The sequence below is a fragment of the Hemiscyllium ocellatum genome, chromosome 8, assembly GCF_020745735.1.
Source record: "Hemiscyllium ocellatum isolate sHemOce1 chromosome 8, sHemOce1.pat.X.cur, whole genome shotgun sequence".
Taxonomy (NCBI): Eukaryota; Metazoa; Chordata; class Chondrichthyes; order Orectolobiformes; family Hemiscylliidae; genus Hemiscyllium; species Hemiscyllium ocellatum.
Window position 1 is genome coordinate 101993047 of NC_083408.1, and position 16232 is coordinate 102009278.

The window sequence follows — 16232 nt, forward strand, 5'->3', positions numbered from 1 at the left end:
TCCAGTTCCACCTTCTCCAGTGGTGTGTTGTGACATCTCTGAACAGGTTGATCAAAAATTATCTGGAGGAGCTTCAGTCAAATCTCGTAAGCACATCATTTCCCTGGCCACTTCAACAAAATACCTCTTAAAATGCACCAAACCCAACACTTGTATGTTTATTAGCATGTCAAAGTCCAATCCTGCCAATCCACATTGCCTCACCTGCCTTGAAAATCTTGCACAAAAAAAGCTACACCGTGAAGACCCCAGTGAATTCCGGCGACTGAGTGCTCAGAGGATTCCCTGTCATCTGACGAATGACAATTGCCAGGAAAAAAGTCCCGTCTGGTTCACTATTGACCTTGAGGGAATAAAACTGCCATTCATACCTAGCCTGACCTATATGTGCCTCCAGACCCACAGCAATGTGGTAATACTCCCATTTTTGTGTGTTATCTGGTGTAAGTTACCAGTATCAAATTGGGGTCATAGATTTGTAGAGGTGTACAGCATAGAAACAGACCCTCCAGTCCAACTCATTCATGCCGTCCAGATATCCTAATCTAATCTAGTCTCATTTGCCAGCACTTGACCCATGTCCTCTTAACCCTTCCTAATCATATACATATCCAGATGCCTTTTAGATTTTGTAATTGTACCAGCCTCTACTACTTCTTCTGGCAGCTCATTCCATACATTCACCATTCTCTGCGTGAAAATGTTACCCCTTTGGTCCCTTTTACATCTTTCCCCTCTCACCCTGAACCTATGACATCTTCTTCTTGACTCCCCACCCCAGGGAAACGACCTTGTCTATTCACCTTATCCATGCCTCTCATGATTTTATAAGCTTCTGTAAGATCACTCCTCAGCCTCCGACAATCCAGAGAACACAGCCCCAGCCTATTCAGTCTTTCGCTATAGCTCAAACCCTCCAACCCTGGCAACATCTTTTTCTGTACCCTTTCAGGTTTCACAACATCCTTCCCATAGGAGGGAGACCAGAATTGCACACAATATTCTACAAGTGGCCTAACCAATGTCCTGAATAGCCGTAACATGACCTCCCAATTATTAAACTTGATGCTCTGACCAATAAATGAAAGCACATCAAACAACTTCTTCCCTATCTTGTCTATCTGCAAGTAACATGTACTCCAAGGTCTCTTTGTTCAGCAACACTCCCCAGGACCTTACAATTAATAATATAAGTCCTCCCCCTGATTTGCCTTTCCAAAATGCAGTACCTCACGTTAATTTAAATTAAACTCCATCTGCCGCTCCTCGGCCCATTGGCCCATCTGATCAAGGGTCACCTTCTTTGCTGTCTGCTGCACTGCTCCATGGAGCACGCCTGTTGTAAATGAGGAAATTGTCATGTATTACATTTGTCAACTTTGTCTCTGAACCACTTGACTGTTCCAATTTGTTTTTGGTTGACTTAAAAACATCTTTGCTATTTTCACATGTCTTTCTTATCTTTAACTTTCTTCTGCACTTCTTGTGACTTTTACCATTTTTTTTCAATCATAGTATAGGTATCCAACCAGACGTTCTCATTTTGTGTCTTTTCATTTACCATGTGGCCATCTTTTTTCATGTTGCTAGACTAACTCTCTTCCTGTGTCCCCTGTCATTGCGTATCTGTGGATGAAGAGCTGAAAATGTGTTGCTGGAAAAGTGCAGCAGGTCAGGTAGCATCCAAGGAGCAGGAGAATCGGCGTTTCGGGCATGAGCCTTTCCTCGGGAATGATTCCTGAAGAAGGGCTCTTGCCCGAAACGTCGATTCTCCTGCTCCTTGGATGCGGACTGACCTGCTGCGCTTTTCCCGCAACACATTTTTAAGCTCTGATCTCCAGCATCTGCAGTCCTCACTTTCTCCTATCTATAGATGAAGTCATGTTTCTGATATTTCATAATAGTTGCCTATCATCAAGCAGAATACAGTTAAAGCATTTTCTTCCTAATGCTTTTGTATGCGTGCACCTCCTTGACATTCTCTCCCTGTTTTGGACCTTGGTATCTGTCTGTGACTGAGATCTAGTTACACTTGGTGTGTTTTGTCCTGAAATCCTGCTACATGTGGCACTTGCTGAAACATGTGTATATCGGCACCAAAGTTAAACAGCTCCAGCGTTCAAACTTATGAACGCTCTTTAAAATAATAAGCTTTGAGAGAGTAAGTAAAAAGAAACTTAACCCTGACAGGAAAATTGGTAACCAGAGGGCTTAGATTTATAATCATTGACAAAAAAGGACCAGAAAGGAAATTGAGATTTTTTTTTAAACACAGCAAATTAAGGTGATCAGGAATATACCCACTGACTGAATAGCAGAAGCAGATTCAGTAGAAACCTTTAAAAGACCTTTCATAAACACTTGAAGAGAAAATAAAATAGCAGGAAAAATTGTGGTCATGTGATTCATTGAATTGTTCTTTCAAAGAATGAACAGAGGTACAATGCCATAGTGCCTCCATGCTAATGGATTCTGGGATAAGGCCAGAATTGAAGATTAGTGCAGATATCTTAGAGACTCATCATTCTGGAAACAATTATAAAGGGAGAGTGCAGTGAGATCAAGGAGAGGGTGTTTGAAAATGGGATGAGAATTTTTAAATTGAGAAATTGTTAACCAGTGTAGGTCATCGGACAGCAAGATAATAGGTGGCTGAGATTGCGTGTGACATAAAGGGGTAGCAATGGCTCCGCAGTGTTATCACTGGACTGTTAATCCAGAGATTTGAGTAATGTTCTGCAGATCTGGGTTTGAATCCTGCCATGGCAGATGCCAGAATTTGGCAAAACCAAATCTGAGAAGAAGAGTCTAATGATGACCGTGAATCGATTGTGGGAAAAATCCAGCTGGTTCACTAATGCCTTTTAGGGAAGCAAATCTGCCATCCTTATCTGGTCTGGCCTACATGTGACTCCAAACCCACAGCAATGTGGTTGACTCTTAATTGTCCTCTGGGCAATTAAGGATAGACATTAAATGTTGACCAGGCCAGCAACATCCTCATCCCATGAATGAATAACAAAAAATGGATTGCAAGCATGATAGAAATTCGGTTCCTTCTTGTTGTTATTATGAATGCTAGATTTCTATTCCTGACTAATTTAATTCTTTGACTTTGATTCTTCAACTGCCTTGGTGAGATTTGAAGCCATGGATCATTAGGTCAGACCTTTGAACCACTAATCAAATAAGATAACCACTTTTGTGAAATATCAGAAATGTGGACTGAACCCACAGATATGCAATATACATGAGGCACAGGAAGAGAGTTAGTTTAGCAACATCAGAAAAGATGACCACGTAGTAAATTAAAAGACACAAAATGAGAACGTCTGGTTGGATACCTATACTATGATAAAAAAAGGTAAAAGTCACAAGATGTGTAATAGAGAGTCAAAGATAAGAAAGACATGTGAAAATAACAAAGTTGTTTCTAAGTCAACCAAATATAAATTGGAATTGTCAAGTGGTTCAGTCAAAGTTGACAAATATAACATGTGACTATTCCTCATCAATAACCAGGGTAGTTGTAAGGGTGCGTGCATATCCCAACTTGATACTGGTAACGTACAGAAGATAACACACAGGAATGCGAAAACGGGCCATTCTTTTGAGGATAGCAGTTACAGAGTGATCAAGTGCATGGGTGTTTTCAATGATATTTCAGTGACGAGCAAATGAAGTGTTTATAAAGGCATACTACTGAGAATATGAGATGATGATTACACAGTTGTTGGAAAGCGTAGACTGAACCAGAGAGAAGTAAAATGAGGAGGAAGCATGAGCCTGACAAATCCTACAAGGAGGAAGATAAAAAAAGCTGCATGGGCCTGAACATCCAAGTACAGGTTGGAAGTGGAAGAGAAGCAAAGATGAAGCAGGCAGAAAAACACAGCTTCAAATCCAACAAATGATGACTGTGAAATGAGAGACAAGAACCGAAAAAGGTGCAAACTGTACCGAAACCAAAGATGACCAAAGAGATTTAACATAATCTGTTTACTTCCTCCAAACATTCACCAAGAAATGGCAGCAACCCAACTTATTTTTTTGTTTTAAGTAAGATTGCAGGTAGAAAGTGTTAAGACCAATAAATCCATAGTGATGAATTGTTGTACCTCAAAGACCAAAGTGAAAAGATTAGTGAATCATTAACCAAAGAATCTCAGGAATCAATTACTAGAGTAGAAATAAAAGCTTACACATTGCCGATTTTGAAAATATAATGAGTTTCAGGCTTCTCTAATTTTAGTCTTTCCACAATGTATTCAACTCCCTAAGCTCTAACCTCTTGAAATCACTTCCTAAATTAACTCACTGCTTCACTTTCCTTCCTGACAAAACTCTAGACACTACACTTGGGAAATGTTTGGTCACCTGCTCTAAAATCTCCTCATGACAAAAGAGTGTCGTATCTTGTTTCATAACATCTGTTGTATGCATTGAAATGTTCTATTGTATTAAAGACATATTATAAAATATCATGCCTTAATTGTAAATCCCATAAGTCCATTAATGTCCTTTTATGATGGAATCAAGCTGCCTTACCTTTTCAAGGGCAGTTATGGATGAGCAAGAAATGCTGGCTTTGCTAACAACACTAACATTCCCTGAAAGAATTAAAAAAGTCTGATCTACATGTGACTCCAGGCACTCAACAATGTGGTAGACTCTTAATGATCCTCAGAAATGCTCGAATAACCATTCAGTTATAGTCAAAAGGATGTTTAACCACCCATCCCTTCTCAAGGGCCACTGGGGATGGGAAGTAGTTGCTAGTCTTGCCAGCAACACTCATGCCCTATTAATGGTTAGTAAAAGATTTTTTTCTCCTGAACTATACTGTACAATAGGCTGGAAACCCATTAGTGCCCAACCAGATAGTTGCCTCCCTGCGGCTCCATGTAAAGTGTAGATTGGAAGCCTCAAGGGGCAACTATCTGGTCGGGCACTAATGGGTTTCCAGCTATTGTACAAGCTGACCTTCCTGTGGAACAGTCAGTAACACTGCAGGCCCTGACATTCTATAGCAGCAAATGCCACCTGGAGAGTAAGACTTCAGAAAAAGCAGAGTGCTCCATGGCTGAAGCTGTTTTAATTTCTGGCTCCCACTGAAGATATTTGAACGGGAGACTGTCGGGTTCTACAATCCTAGTGGAAGTTTGGAGCCTTCAAAGGGGCTCAACACTAAGTTGCAATTGAGGTGAGTCGGGAATGTGATGCTGGAAAACACAGCAGGACAAGCAGCTTCCAAGGAGCAGGGAAATCGACATTCCGGGCAAATGCCTTTCACCAGGAATGATGCTGGGAGCCTCGGGAGTGGAGAGATAAATGGGAGGGGTTTGGGGCTTGGGGAAGTAGCTAAGAGTGCAACAGGTGGATGGAGGTGGGGGTAAAGATGATAGGTCGGGAGAGGGTGGTGTTGATAAGTGGGAAGGAAGATTGACAGGTGGGGCAGGTCATGAGGGTGGTGCTGAGCTGGAAGGTTGGAACTGGGATAAAATGGGGGGGGAGGGGAAATGAGGAAACTGGTGAAATCTACATTAATGCCATGGGGTTGGAGGGTCCTGAGGCGGAAGATGAAGCCTTCTTCCTCCAGGCGCTGGTGATTAGAGAGTAGCGATGGAGGAGGCCCAGGACCTACATGTCCTTGGCAGAGTGGGAAGGGGAGTTGAAGTGTTCGGCCACGGGGCAGTGGGCTTTGTTGGTGCGGGTGTTCCAGAGGTATTCTCTGAAAGTGCTTTGTGAGTAGGGGTCCTGTCTCCCCATTGTAGAGGACACCACATCGAGAGCAATGGATAACAATAAATACCATTTGTGGATGTGCAGGTGAAACTGATGGAAGGCTCCTTTGGGGCCTTGGATGGAGGTGAGAGGGGAAGTCTGGGCACAGATTTTGCAATTCCTGGAGTGGCAGGGGAAGGTGCCGGGAGGGGAGGGTGGGTTGGTGGGAGGTGTGGACCTGATGAGGTATTCATGGAGGGAATGGTCTTTATGGAAAGCGGATGGGGTGGGGAGGGAAATATATCCGTGGTGGTGGGGTCTGTTTGTAGGCGGTAGAAATGGCAGAGTATGATGCAATGTATATGGAGGTTGATGGGGTAGAAGGTGAGGACCAGGGAGGCTCTGTCCTTGCTGCGATTGGAGGGGTGGGGCTTGAAGGTGAAGTGTGGAAAGTGGATGAGATAAGCTGAGGGCATCATCAACATGTGGGAGGGGAAATTGCTGTCTTTGAAGAAGGAGGCCATCAAGCGTGTTCAGTGATGGAACTGGTCCTCCTGGGAGCAAATGCGGCAGAGGTGGAGGAATTGGATATACGGGATAGCATCTTTGCAGGAGGCAGGGTGGAAGGAGGTGTAATCCAGGTAGCTGTGGGAGTCTGCAACTGAGGTGAGTTCAATTGAAGTCTTTAAAAGGGCTCAAAGTGGGCTCAAGGGAAGAATTTCTACTCCAGCTAAGGCAACATCCCAGTAAAGCAGCAGGTGCATTGTCCAGGTCTCAGGTATAAAATACACCTTACTATCCAGCTCCAAGGATTTTGGGGCACTTAACTATTCTGGCTAGTGAAGTGTACTGCTTCATATCTGCACATATAAATTCTCAATTCCCTCACAATGTTTGGCACACTGAGCATATTATTGGAAGTTATTTGAGGCAGTAATTAAGATGAAACCTATTAAGGTCCTTCTTGTGGTGTAATGGTAGTGTCCCTATCCCTGGACTGCAAAGCCTGGGTTCAAGTCCCACGTGCTCCAGAGATGAGCAATAGCATCTCTGAACAGGTTGATTAGAAAAATGGACTAAATGATAATAGAAAAAGAAAGAAGAGATGTGTTTATGATCACTCACCACCCCCTGTATTCATGACTCCTAGAGGTTTGGCTTGATTGTATCCATACATAGCTGACAGCAGTGGAGAAGATTGAACCTGGTGAGATGTTATTCCAGCTGTCCACTTTGTTCCAACTCTACTACAGGAACTCCTGCTTATTGTAAACATACATGAGATTGTGATGTGGAGGTGCTAGAGTTAGAGTGGGATAGACAAAGTCAAAAATCACACGATATTGGGTTATAGTCCAATAGGGTTTATTTGAAACTGCATGCTTTTGGATCACTGTTCCTTCCTTGGGCAGCTAGTGAGAGAGAATATATGGGACACGGAATTTATAAGTAAATGATCAAAGGGTCATACCACTTATGCAAATGTATTGAACAAATCCAAATGGCTATTCAGTCCTTAATCAGTTAGAACGGAGCTGCAGGTTTCAATTGATCAATATGTAAATCCCTGCCCCAAGATGACTTCAGGATTTATCAGAATAAAGGTCAGACAATGCTTTTTAGATGTGAAGCCAAGTTTCAAGTGTGTTTGTATCTCGCCCTGGAGCCAGAAGTAGGAACTTATAAAAAGCTACAAAGGGTGGCATGGTGGCTGAGTAGTTAGCACTTTGGCCTCACAGCACCAGGGACCTGGGTTCGATTCTAGCCTTGGGTGACTGTCTGTGTGGAGTTTATACATTCTGCCTGTGTCTGTGTGGGTTTCCTCCCACAGTCCCAAGATGTGTAGATTAGATGAATTGGCCATGCTAAATTGCCCATAGTGTTCTGGGATGTGTAAGTTAGGAGTAAATGTAAAGGGATGTGTTTGAGTGGAATACTCTATGGAGGGTCAGTGTGGACTTAAAGGGCCTGTTTCCACGCTAGAGGGATTCTATGACTGATTGTGTGCTTTTTGAACAAAATAGAATGTACCTACAAATTCAAATCTGCAGTGCAATTTTACCCCATAGATGTGTGTGTGTGTGTGTGTGTGTGTGTGTGTGTGTGTGTGTGTGTGTGTGTGTGTGTGTGTGTGTGTGTGTGTGTGTGTGTGTGAGAGAGAGAGAAGGAGGGAGGGAGGGAGGGAGAGAGAAAGGTTGTGTGTGTGCGTGCATGCGTATGTGTGGGAGAGAGAGGGAGAGGACGTGGACCATTGCTAAGTAAAAGAATAAAGACCCATTACATTTGTAATGATCAGTTTTCTTAAGGTCATCAGGTACAAAAGAATCACACTACGACTGTGTTAGGGAAAGTGACTCCATCAATAGGTATGTTCCGATGTCCCATAAGAGTCTAGGCTCAGTGTTACAACACACAGAATTACTGTGAGGGGATATTCAGAGCAAGCAAACAGAATTCCCAACATTCCATTTCAAGGTGTCGACAGGACAGTGAAGCAGTTGGAGAGCAAAAACAGAAATTGCTGGAAAAGCTCAGGAAATCTGGCAGCATCTGTGACAAGAAATCAAAATTAACATTTCAGGTCAAGTGGCCCTTCCTCAGAAACAATTGTGGTGTTTGATTGAACCATTATCCATGTGATGTGTGTGTTGTCAAAGGCCGGAATTATAAAAAAAATCAGAACTGCATTTGAACCATTTGTTCTCTTTGCCTCAATTCAGATGAATACAATGAAATTTGTCCAGATGGAAAAGGCTTTATTCCATTTCAGATCGGTTCTTTTAGCTTTGGATCACAGAGCTATGGAGGTGAGTCTTACAATAGAAAATGTGGTTTGATTTGTCAGCAACTGTTCTTTACTGTGAAGTGCAATACATTGGTCCAAATGTTGGATATTGTCCTGGGGTTTAAGACTTCTGTTGGTAAAATGGCCTGGGGGTGGTCCATGGCAGCTGCTTATTCAGATTGTCCCCTACCCTACTGAAATTTTACCAGTACCAGTGGTTGTGTTAAGAGTCAGTTAGGGTGGCATGGTGGCTCAGTGGTTGGCACTGCTGCATCACAGCTCTAGGGATATGGGTTCAATTCCAGCCTAGAGCGACTGTCGGTGTGGAGTTTGCACATTTTTCCCTGTTTCTGTGTGGGTTTTGTTTGATTGCTCCAGTATCCTCCCACAATCCAAAGACATGCAGTTCAGGTGGATTGGCTGTCGTAAATTGTCCATCATGTGCAGGCGAGGTGGGTTAGCCATGGAAAATGTAGGGTTATAGGGCAGGAGGTTGATCTGTGCGGGATGCCCTTCTGTGTGGACTCAATTCGCCACATGGGCCTGCTTTCACACAGTAAAAACTCTATGATGAGGCTCTTAAATTGCAATTTAATGGTCACTAAAATGCCTCATCCCACTGTCATTAGGATTTAACTAATAGCAGGAAACAGACATCCAACCTGGCAACTATCACTGCGCAGTCTGTGATGTGCAAGTAAGTGAGCTCATTAACAGGCCTGTCTGTGCCCCTTCCTACTTTGGGTCAATGTATATTGACACCTTGTCAGGGCCTTCGAATCTGGCTCTGCCAAAATTCTCCCCATCCCACCCACTCTTACCTTTAACTCTGCCTCCAGGCTCCTCACCATCAGTGACTGATCATAGCATTAACCAAAATAAAGATAAAAGATCTAAACGATCCAGCCAAATTTCAGTCTTGTATTACAATTCAGTTGGGTCATAACAGTATGATAGCAGTTTATAACATTATTATGTGGGATTTTTAAAATTAGAGATAACATTGATTTTGCTTTCAGTCCTGTGAAGGTCAGAAGCTTGTTTGGAACAGTAAGTCAATGTTTAATTTCCAAAAATTCATGTGCCTTCACTCAAGTACCAGCAGGATAACTGTAATATTAACCAATGAACAGTTTACAAAATGGAACATTTATGATATACAGAGAAAATAGACCAGGGAGTCACTCAATTTTTTTGAGTTCAGTTCTGAATCAGGTTTCAGTTCAGAGAGCAATTTTAGCAGAAGGATTTCAGTTATAGAGTCACAGAGATGTACAGCACAGAAACAAGCCCTTAGGTCCAACTCACCCATGCCAACCAGATATCCCAACCCAATCTAGTCCCACCTGCCAGCACCCGGCCCATATCCCTCCAAACCCTTCCTATTCATATACCCATTCGGATGCCTTTTAAATGTTGCAATTGAACCAGCCTCCACCACTTCCTCTGGCAGCCCATTCCATATACGTACCACCCTCTGCGTAGACCTAAGTTGCCCTTAGGTCTCTTTTATATCTTTCCCCTCTCATCCTAAACTCTGCCCTCTAGTTCCCCCTGCCCAGGGAAAAGACTTTGTCTATTTATCCTATCTATGCCCCTCATGATTTTATAAACCTCCATAAGGCCACCCCTCAGCCTCCGACGCTTCAGGGAAAACAACCCCAGCCTATTCAACCTCACCCTACAGCTCAAATACTCCAACCCTGGCAATATCCTTGTAAATCTTTTCTGAACTCTTTCAAGTTTCACAACATCTTTCCGATAGGAAGGAGACCAGAATTGCATGCAATATTCCAACCGTAGCCTAACCAATGTCCTGTATAGCCAACTCCTGTACTCAATACTCTGATCAATAAAGGAAAGCATACCTAACACCTTCATCACTATCCTATCTATCTGCGACTTCACTTTCAAGGAGCTATGAACCTGCACTCCAAGGTCTCTTTGTTCAGCAACACTCCCTAGGACCTTACAATGAAGTGCATAAGTCCTGCTAAGATTTGCTTTCCCAAAATGCAGCACCTTACATTTATCTAAATTAAACTCCATCTGTCACTTCTCAGCCCATTTGGCCCATCTGATCAAGATCCTATTGTAATCTGAAGTAACCTTCTTTGCTGTCCACTACACCTTCCCTTTTGGTGTCATCTGATGACTCTTATGATCACATCCAAATCATTTATGTAAATGATGAAAAGCAATGGACCCAATACGATCCTTGTGGCACTCCACTGGTCACAGGCCTCCAGCTGAAAAACAACCCTCCATCACCACCCTCTGTCTTCTACTTGTGAGCCAGTTCTTTAGATGCTTAGATTCCCTACAGTATGGAAACAGGCCATTTGGTCCAACAAGTCCACAACGACCCTCCAAAGAGTCACTCGGCCAGACCCATTTCCTTCTGACTAATGCACCTAACAGTATGGGCAATTTAGCATGGCCAATCCACCTTATCTGCACATCTTTGGATTCTGTATCCAAATGGCTAGTTCTCCCTGTATTCCATGAGATCTAGCCTTGTTAACTAGTCTCCCTTGAGGAACCTTGTTGAACTCCTTATTGAAGACAATATAGATCACATCTACCGCTCTGCCCTCATCAATCCTCTTTGTTACTTCTTCAAAAAAATCAATCAAGTTTGTGAGACATGATTTCCCACACACAAAGCCATGTTGACTATCCCTAATCAGTCTTTGCCTTTCCAAATACATGTGCATCCTATCCCTCAGGATTCCCTCCAACAACTTGCCCACCACTGACGTCAGGCTCACTGGTCTATAGTTCCCTGGCTTGTCCTTACCACCCTTCTTAAACAGTGGCACCATGTTAGTCAACCTCCAGTCTTCCGGCACCTCACCTGTGATACAAGTATTTCAGTAAAAGGCCCAGCAATCACTTCTCTTGCTTCCCACCGAGTTCTAGGGTACACCTGATCAGGTCCAGTTGTGAAGTTTCCAAACTACGAAGGTGCGTGTTGAAGTTTTCAAGTTGTAAGGACTGAAAAGAGGTTTAAGCATCTGGAAAAATGCCTCTTGGCCAACAAAACTGAAAAATTCAGTTCTCTAAGAATTTGCAGAGTTAAGTTGCAAGTGATGCGTCCCTGATAAAAAAAATACATGAAAACCTGGGAAGCAGGTTGAATTGTTTTTTTGCTGATGATGGGTGAGATCTTTCTAAAATATATCACATGTTTAAACTTCCTTTTTTTTTCCTTTTGTGCAATAAACTGGTGTTATTTTCTTAAAGAACATTGACAATCTCATGTGATTGCAACCAGTGACTCACAACACCCATCTGCAAAAATTAAACTTATGATCTATTGAAAATGCGTTGCTGGTTAAAGAACAGCAGGTCAGGCAGCATCCAAGGAATAGGAAATTCAACGTTTCGGGCATAAGCCCTTCATCAGGAATCCTGATTCCTGATGAAGGGCTTATGCCCGAAACGTCGAATTTCCTATTCCTTGGATGCTGCCTGACCTGCTGTGCTTTAACCAGCAACGCATTTTCAACTGTGATCTCCAGCATCTGCAGACCTCATTTTTTACCTTATGATCTATTGAGTCAAGTTTCATTTTGGGAGCTAAATTGTCTCTTACCATCAGCTGACATTGTAACACTTCACCAAAATAGTGGAACTGTTTATCAAATATCTCTGAAATAAATGTGTTTCACTTCCCAACTGCAGATGCGGATGAATGTACAATGTTTGGATCAGAAATTTGCAAGAATGGGCATTGTGTAAATAATATAGGTGACTACGCCTGTTACTGTGACACTGGATATTACTATAACAATGTACGACTGGAATGTGTTGGTAAGTTTGAGTTATTATCAGGATGAAAATAATGTATGTCTATAATGAATGTTCATTTTAAATGAAAATAATGAATGTTTATTTAAAACTATGCTTGCCCAGTAGGCAAGTAGTAAATGACTGGTTTCTCCTTTATAAGCCTATTGAACATCCAAGAGTTCTGACTTTAAACAAGCTCCCTCATAGAAATTGTGTTCTAAATATTAGTATTGATTCCTCCAACCTACTGGGAAACAGCAATCACTGTGTGCTCTTGGTGTTCACTAATGGGTGTACAACGTATATCTTCATCCATTCATTACAGGAGTTCAAAATCACAGGTTCTGCAGCTGCATTACAATCTCTGAATGTTGCTTATTGCTGGGAATATATACGCACTAAGTTGGCCTTCCAATTTTGAGAATATTCAATTTCAATAGAATGTTTTCTATCTGTTTTGGAAGTAAAATTATAGAAATGAGGCACCTATGTTTTGAAGAATGCGCACACATTACTTGCATATCGCATTTGCATTTAATACTTTCATGTTAACAGTGTAAAGCAAAAATGATAAAACAATTAAATGCGTATTTTATGTTCAGTCGGTTCAGGGATGTTATTACCCACCTCTGGAGTAGGTGGGACTTGAAACACTGGTCTCCTAGTCCAGAGATAGCAACACTACCATTGCACTGCAAGATAATTGTATCAATGATTTTCAATCAGCATTATTACTCGGGGAAGTTGCTCAATTACTTGTGCAGGTGTACATGTTCATGTATTAATCGAAAGGAATAACATATTTGTCCCCCTTTTTTTGTCATTATTTGTTTAGATATTGATGAATGTCAAGATGAAAATACATGTGTGAATGGAGAGTGTGTCAATACACCAGGATCGTTTAACTGTTTCTGCAGCCCACCACTTACACTGGATGTAACCAGTAAAAAATGTATAAATGGCACAGAATTAGGAGGTAAATATAAGTTTTGAAGCTATTTATACTATGTATTGATAATTCTATATTAGCAAGAAATTTAAGCGGATCCATTGCCCTCTTCAAAGGGTGGCATGGTGGCTCATTGGTTAGCATCGCTGCCTCAATCTGCCAGGGACCCGGGTTCGATTCCAGCTTCAGGTGACTGTCTGTGCGGAGTTTGCACATTCACTCTGTGTCTGTGTGGGTTTCGCTTTGGTGCTCCGGTTTCTTCCCACAGTCCAAAGGTGTGCAGGTCAGTGTGGATTGGCCATGCTACATTGCCCTGTAGTGTTCAGGGATGTGTAGGCTAGATGGGTTAGCCACAGGAAATGCAGGATTACATGGAATAGGGTAAAGGGGGGGAGGTTCTGAGAGGGATGCTCTTCAGAGGATTGGTGTGGACTTGAGGAGCCAATTGGCCTGCATCCACACTGTAGGGATTCTGTGAACCTATGGCTGGTCGAACTAAACCCATTAGCCTCCGTCTCTAAGAGAGAGGTGCTTCCCTTAAGCTTAAAACAAATTAAATTATAACCATTTGTATTTACCTTTTCATGTCACAAAACAGTCGTAGAAAACAAAAATCCATTAGTGGTGCACAAAAACCCATTTATTCTAGATTAAAAATCACACAACACCAGGTTATAGTCCAAGTTTATTTGGAAGCACTAGCTTTCGGAGCGCTGCTCCTTCATCAGGTGGTTGTGGAATATAAAATCATAATTGCTGGTTCAGTTGAAACCAACATGGTCATTCTAAACGATGAGAGACTTAACAAACAATCCAGGTCTTTTTCAATATATAATTTCAGTTACATCACACTGTAAACCTTTGCTATAAATTCAGCATCTTACGATCTTATACTCCACAACCACCTGATGAAGGAGCAGCGCTCCGAAAGCAAGTGCTTCCAAATAAACCTGTTAGACTATAAACTGGTGCTTTATGATTTTTAACTTTGCACACCCCAGTCCAACACCGGCACCTCCAAATCATGGCTACCTTTTATTCTAGGCCAGGCATCAAAAACGGTTTTAAACGAAATCACCGTGGCTACAGTGATACTTGCAAGTCAACTAACATCAGACTGACAGAAAACCCAAATTTTAAGAACGCAAAAACCAACGTACAACACAATAAAGATCAACATCAATATCGGTCACACAGTTTGCTTCATAATGGAACAAAACACTGGCTTAATGATGTAAAAGAGAATTAATTCATTCATGTCCTTCAGGGGAGGAAATTTGCCATCCTTCCTCGATCGGGCCTATATGTGACTCCAAGCCCACAGCAATGTGGTTGATTCTTAAATGCTGTCTGAGCAACTAAGGATGGGCAATAAATGCTGGCCGAGCCTGTGATGGCCACATCCCACGAACAAATAAAACCAAAGCTCGCTATGTTTTCAGCCATTTCAGATTGTGGCAATTTTCTCAAAGCATACAAAGTACGTCTCAGCATTCTCTACTAAGTTTTGCCAATAATCGAAAATTCCTCACCAAATCAAAACTAAGAGGGGTGCTCACTGACACACCTGCACTATGTGATGGGAACCCATGTCCCTTTTCCATTTCTCTTCGTCCTCATCACAATAGGCTCTCTCACCGATTATTATATTTGCTTGCATCACACTGCGCCCCTCCTCCAAGTCATTAATGGATATAGTAAATAATTGAGGCCCCACGCTGATCCTCATAGGTCTTTCCACCCTGAAAAAGATCCATTAATCCTGACTCTGTTTTTGTGTGTGTTAACCAATCATCAGTCCATTCTGATAAATTACCCTCAATACTGGAAGCTCCCATCTTGTGCAATCACTATTATTTTGGACATTAACAAACACTTTCTGGAAATCCAAGATACTCTACTCCTGCTAGTTTTATCAACTCTGCATGTTGTATCCTCAAAGAACTAGGCAGCACTGCTGCCTCACAACACCAGGGACCCAGGTTCGATCCCACTCTCGGGTGACTGCCAGTGTGGGTTTCCTCCTATAGTTCAAAGATGTGCAGGTTAGGTGGATTACCCATGCTAATTTACCTGTGGTGTCCAGGGACGTATCAATTAGGTGGATTAACCATAGGGTTGTAGGGATGGAGCGGGATGCTCCTCGGGGGTCATGAGAGACTCGATGGGCCAAGTGGCCTCGTCCCACACTATAGAGATTTTGTGAACTCTAGCAACTTTGTCAAACATGATTTCCCTTTCATAAACTATGTCAACACTGTTTGATTATGTTAAATTTTCCTAAATGTCTGCTGTCTCTTAATGATCTCTAAAGTCTTTCCAACAAGAGATGTTAAGCTAACTGTCCTACAGTTTCCTGTGTTAAGTTTCCCTCCTGTCTAGAATAGGCAGGGGTGTGACATCAGCTGTTCTATATTTTGTAACTTTTACTTCGACACATCTCAGAATCAGTTTAAATTAACATGAACCAACAAGAAAATTATGGTGTGTATGAACAATCGTAGCAAGCCTACTTCACAATATTACAAGCTTTCACATTACCCCCACAAACATTTGGCACCACTTGTAATGTCACAATCTTCCCAACTCGATGTCAGTGCACTGAACCTTTCATCTTTCTCTGGAAGTACTTCGGCTGTCAAACTGTATTCAGCACCAGGCATTCAGAGAGAGTTGTCATCTAAACCACCTGATGAAGGAGTAGCGCTCCAAAAGCTAGTGCTTCCAAATAAACCTGTTGGACTATAACCTGGTGTTGTGTGATTTTCAACTTTGTGCACCCCAGTCCAACACTGGCATCTCCATGTCATCGAAGTGGAACACCCCTGTAGAATGTCCTCTTAGCTAGGTTCATTCAAGTCTTGATAATACACATTTCCCAAAGATTCCTTGGATGGCATGGTGGCACAGTGGTCAGCACTGCTGCCTCACAGCGCCAGAGACCCAGGTTAAACTCCCGCCTCAGGCGACTGACTGTGT

At 42.3% G+C, this 16232-nt stretch overlaps 1 protein-coding gene across 1 annotated transcript in view; it reads left to right on the forward strand.

The window, feature by feature from the left end:
• Nucleotides 1-16232, forward strand: part of LOC132818217 (latent-transforming growth factor beta-binding protein 2-like) — a 437178-nt gene that overhangs the window by 398886 nt on the left and 22060 nt on the right. The window contains exons 30-32 of the mRNA XM_060828998.1: nt 8445-8531; nt 12197-12325; nt 13140-13280. Coding sequence (XP_060684981.1) covers nt 8445-8531; nt 12197-12325; nt 13140-13280 — 357 coding nt within the window. The remainder of the gene's footprint in view (nt 1-8444; nt 8532-12196; nt 12326-13139; nt 13281-16232) is intronic.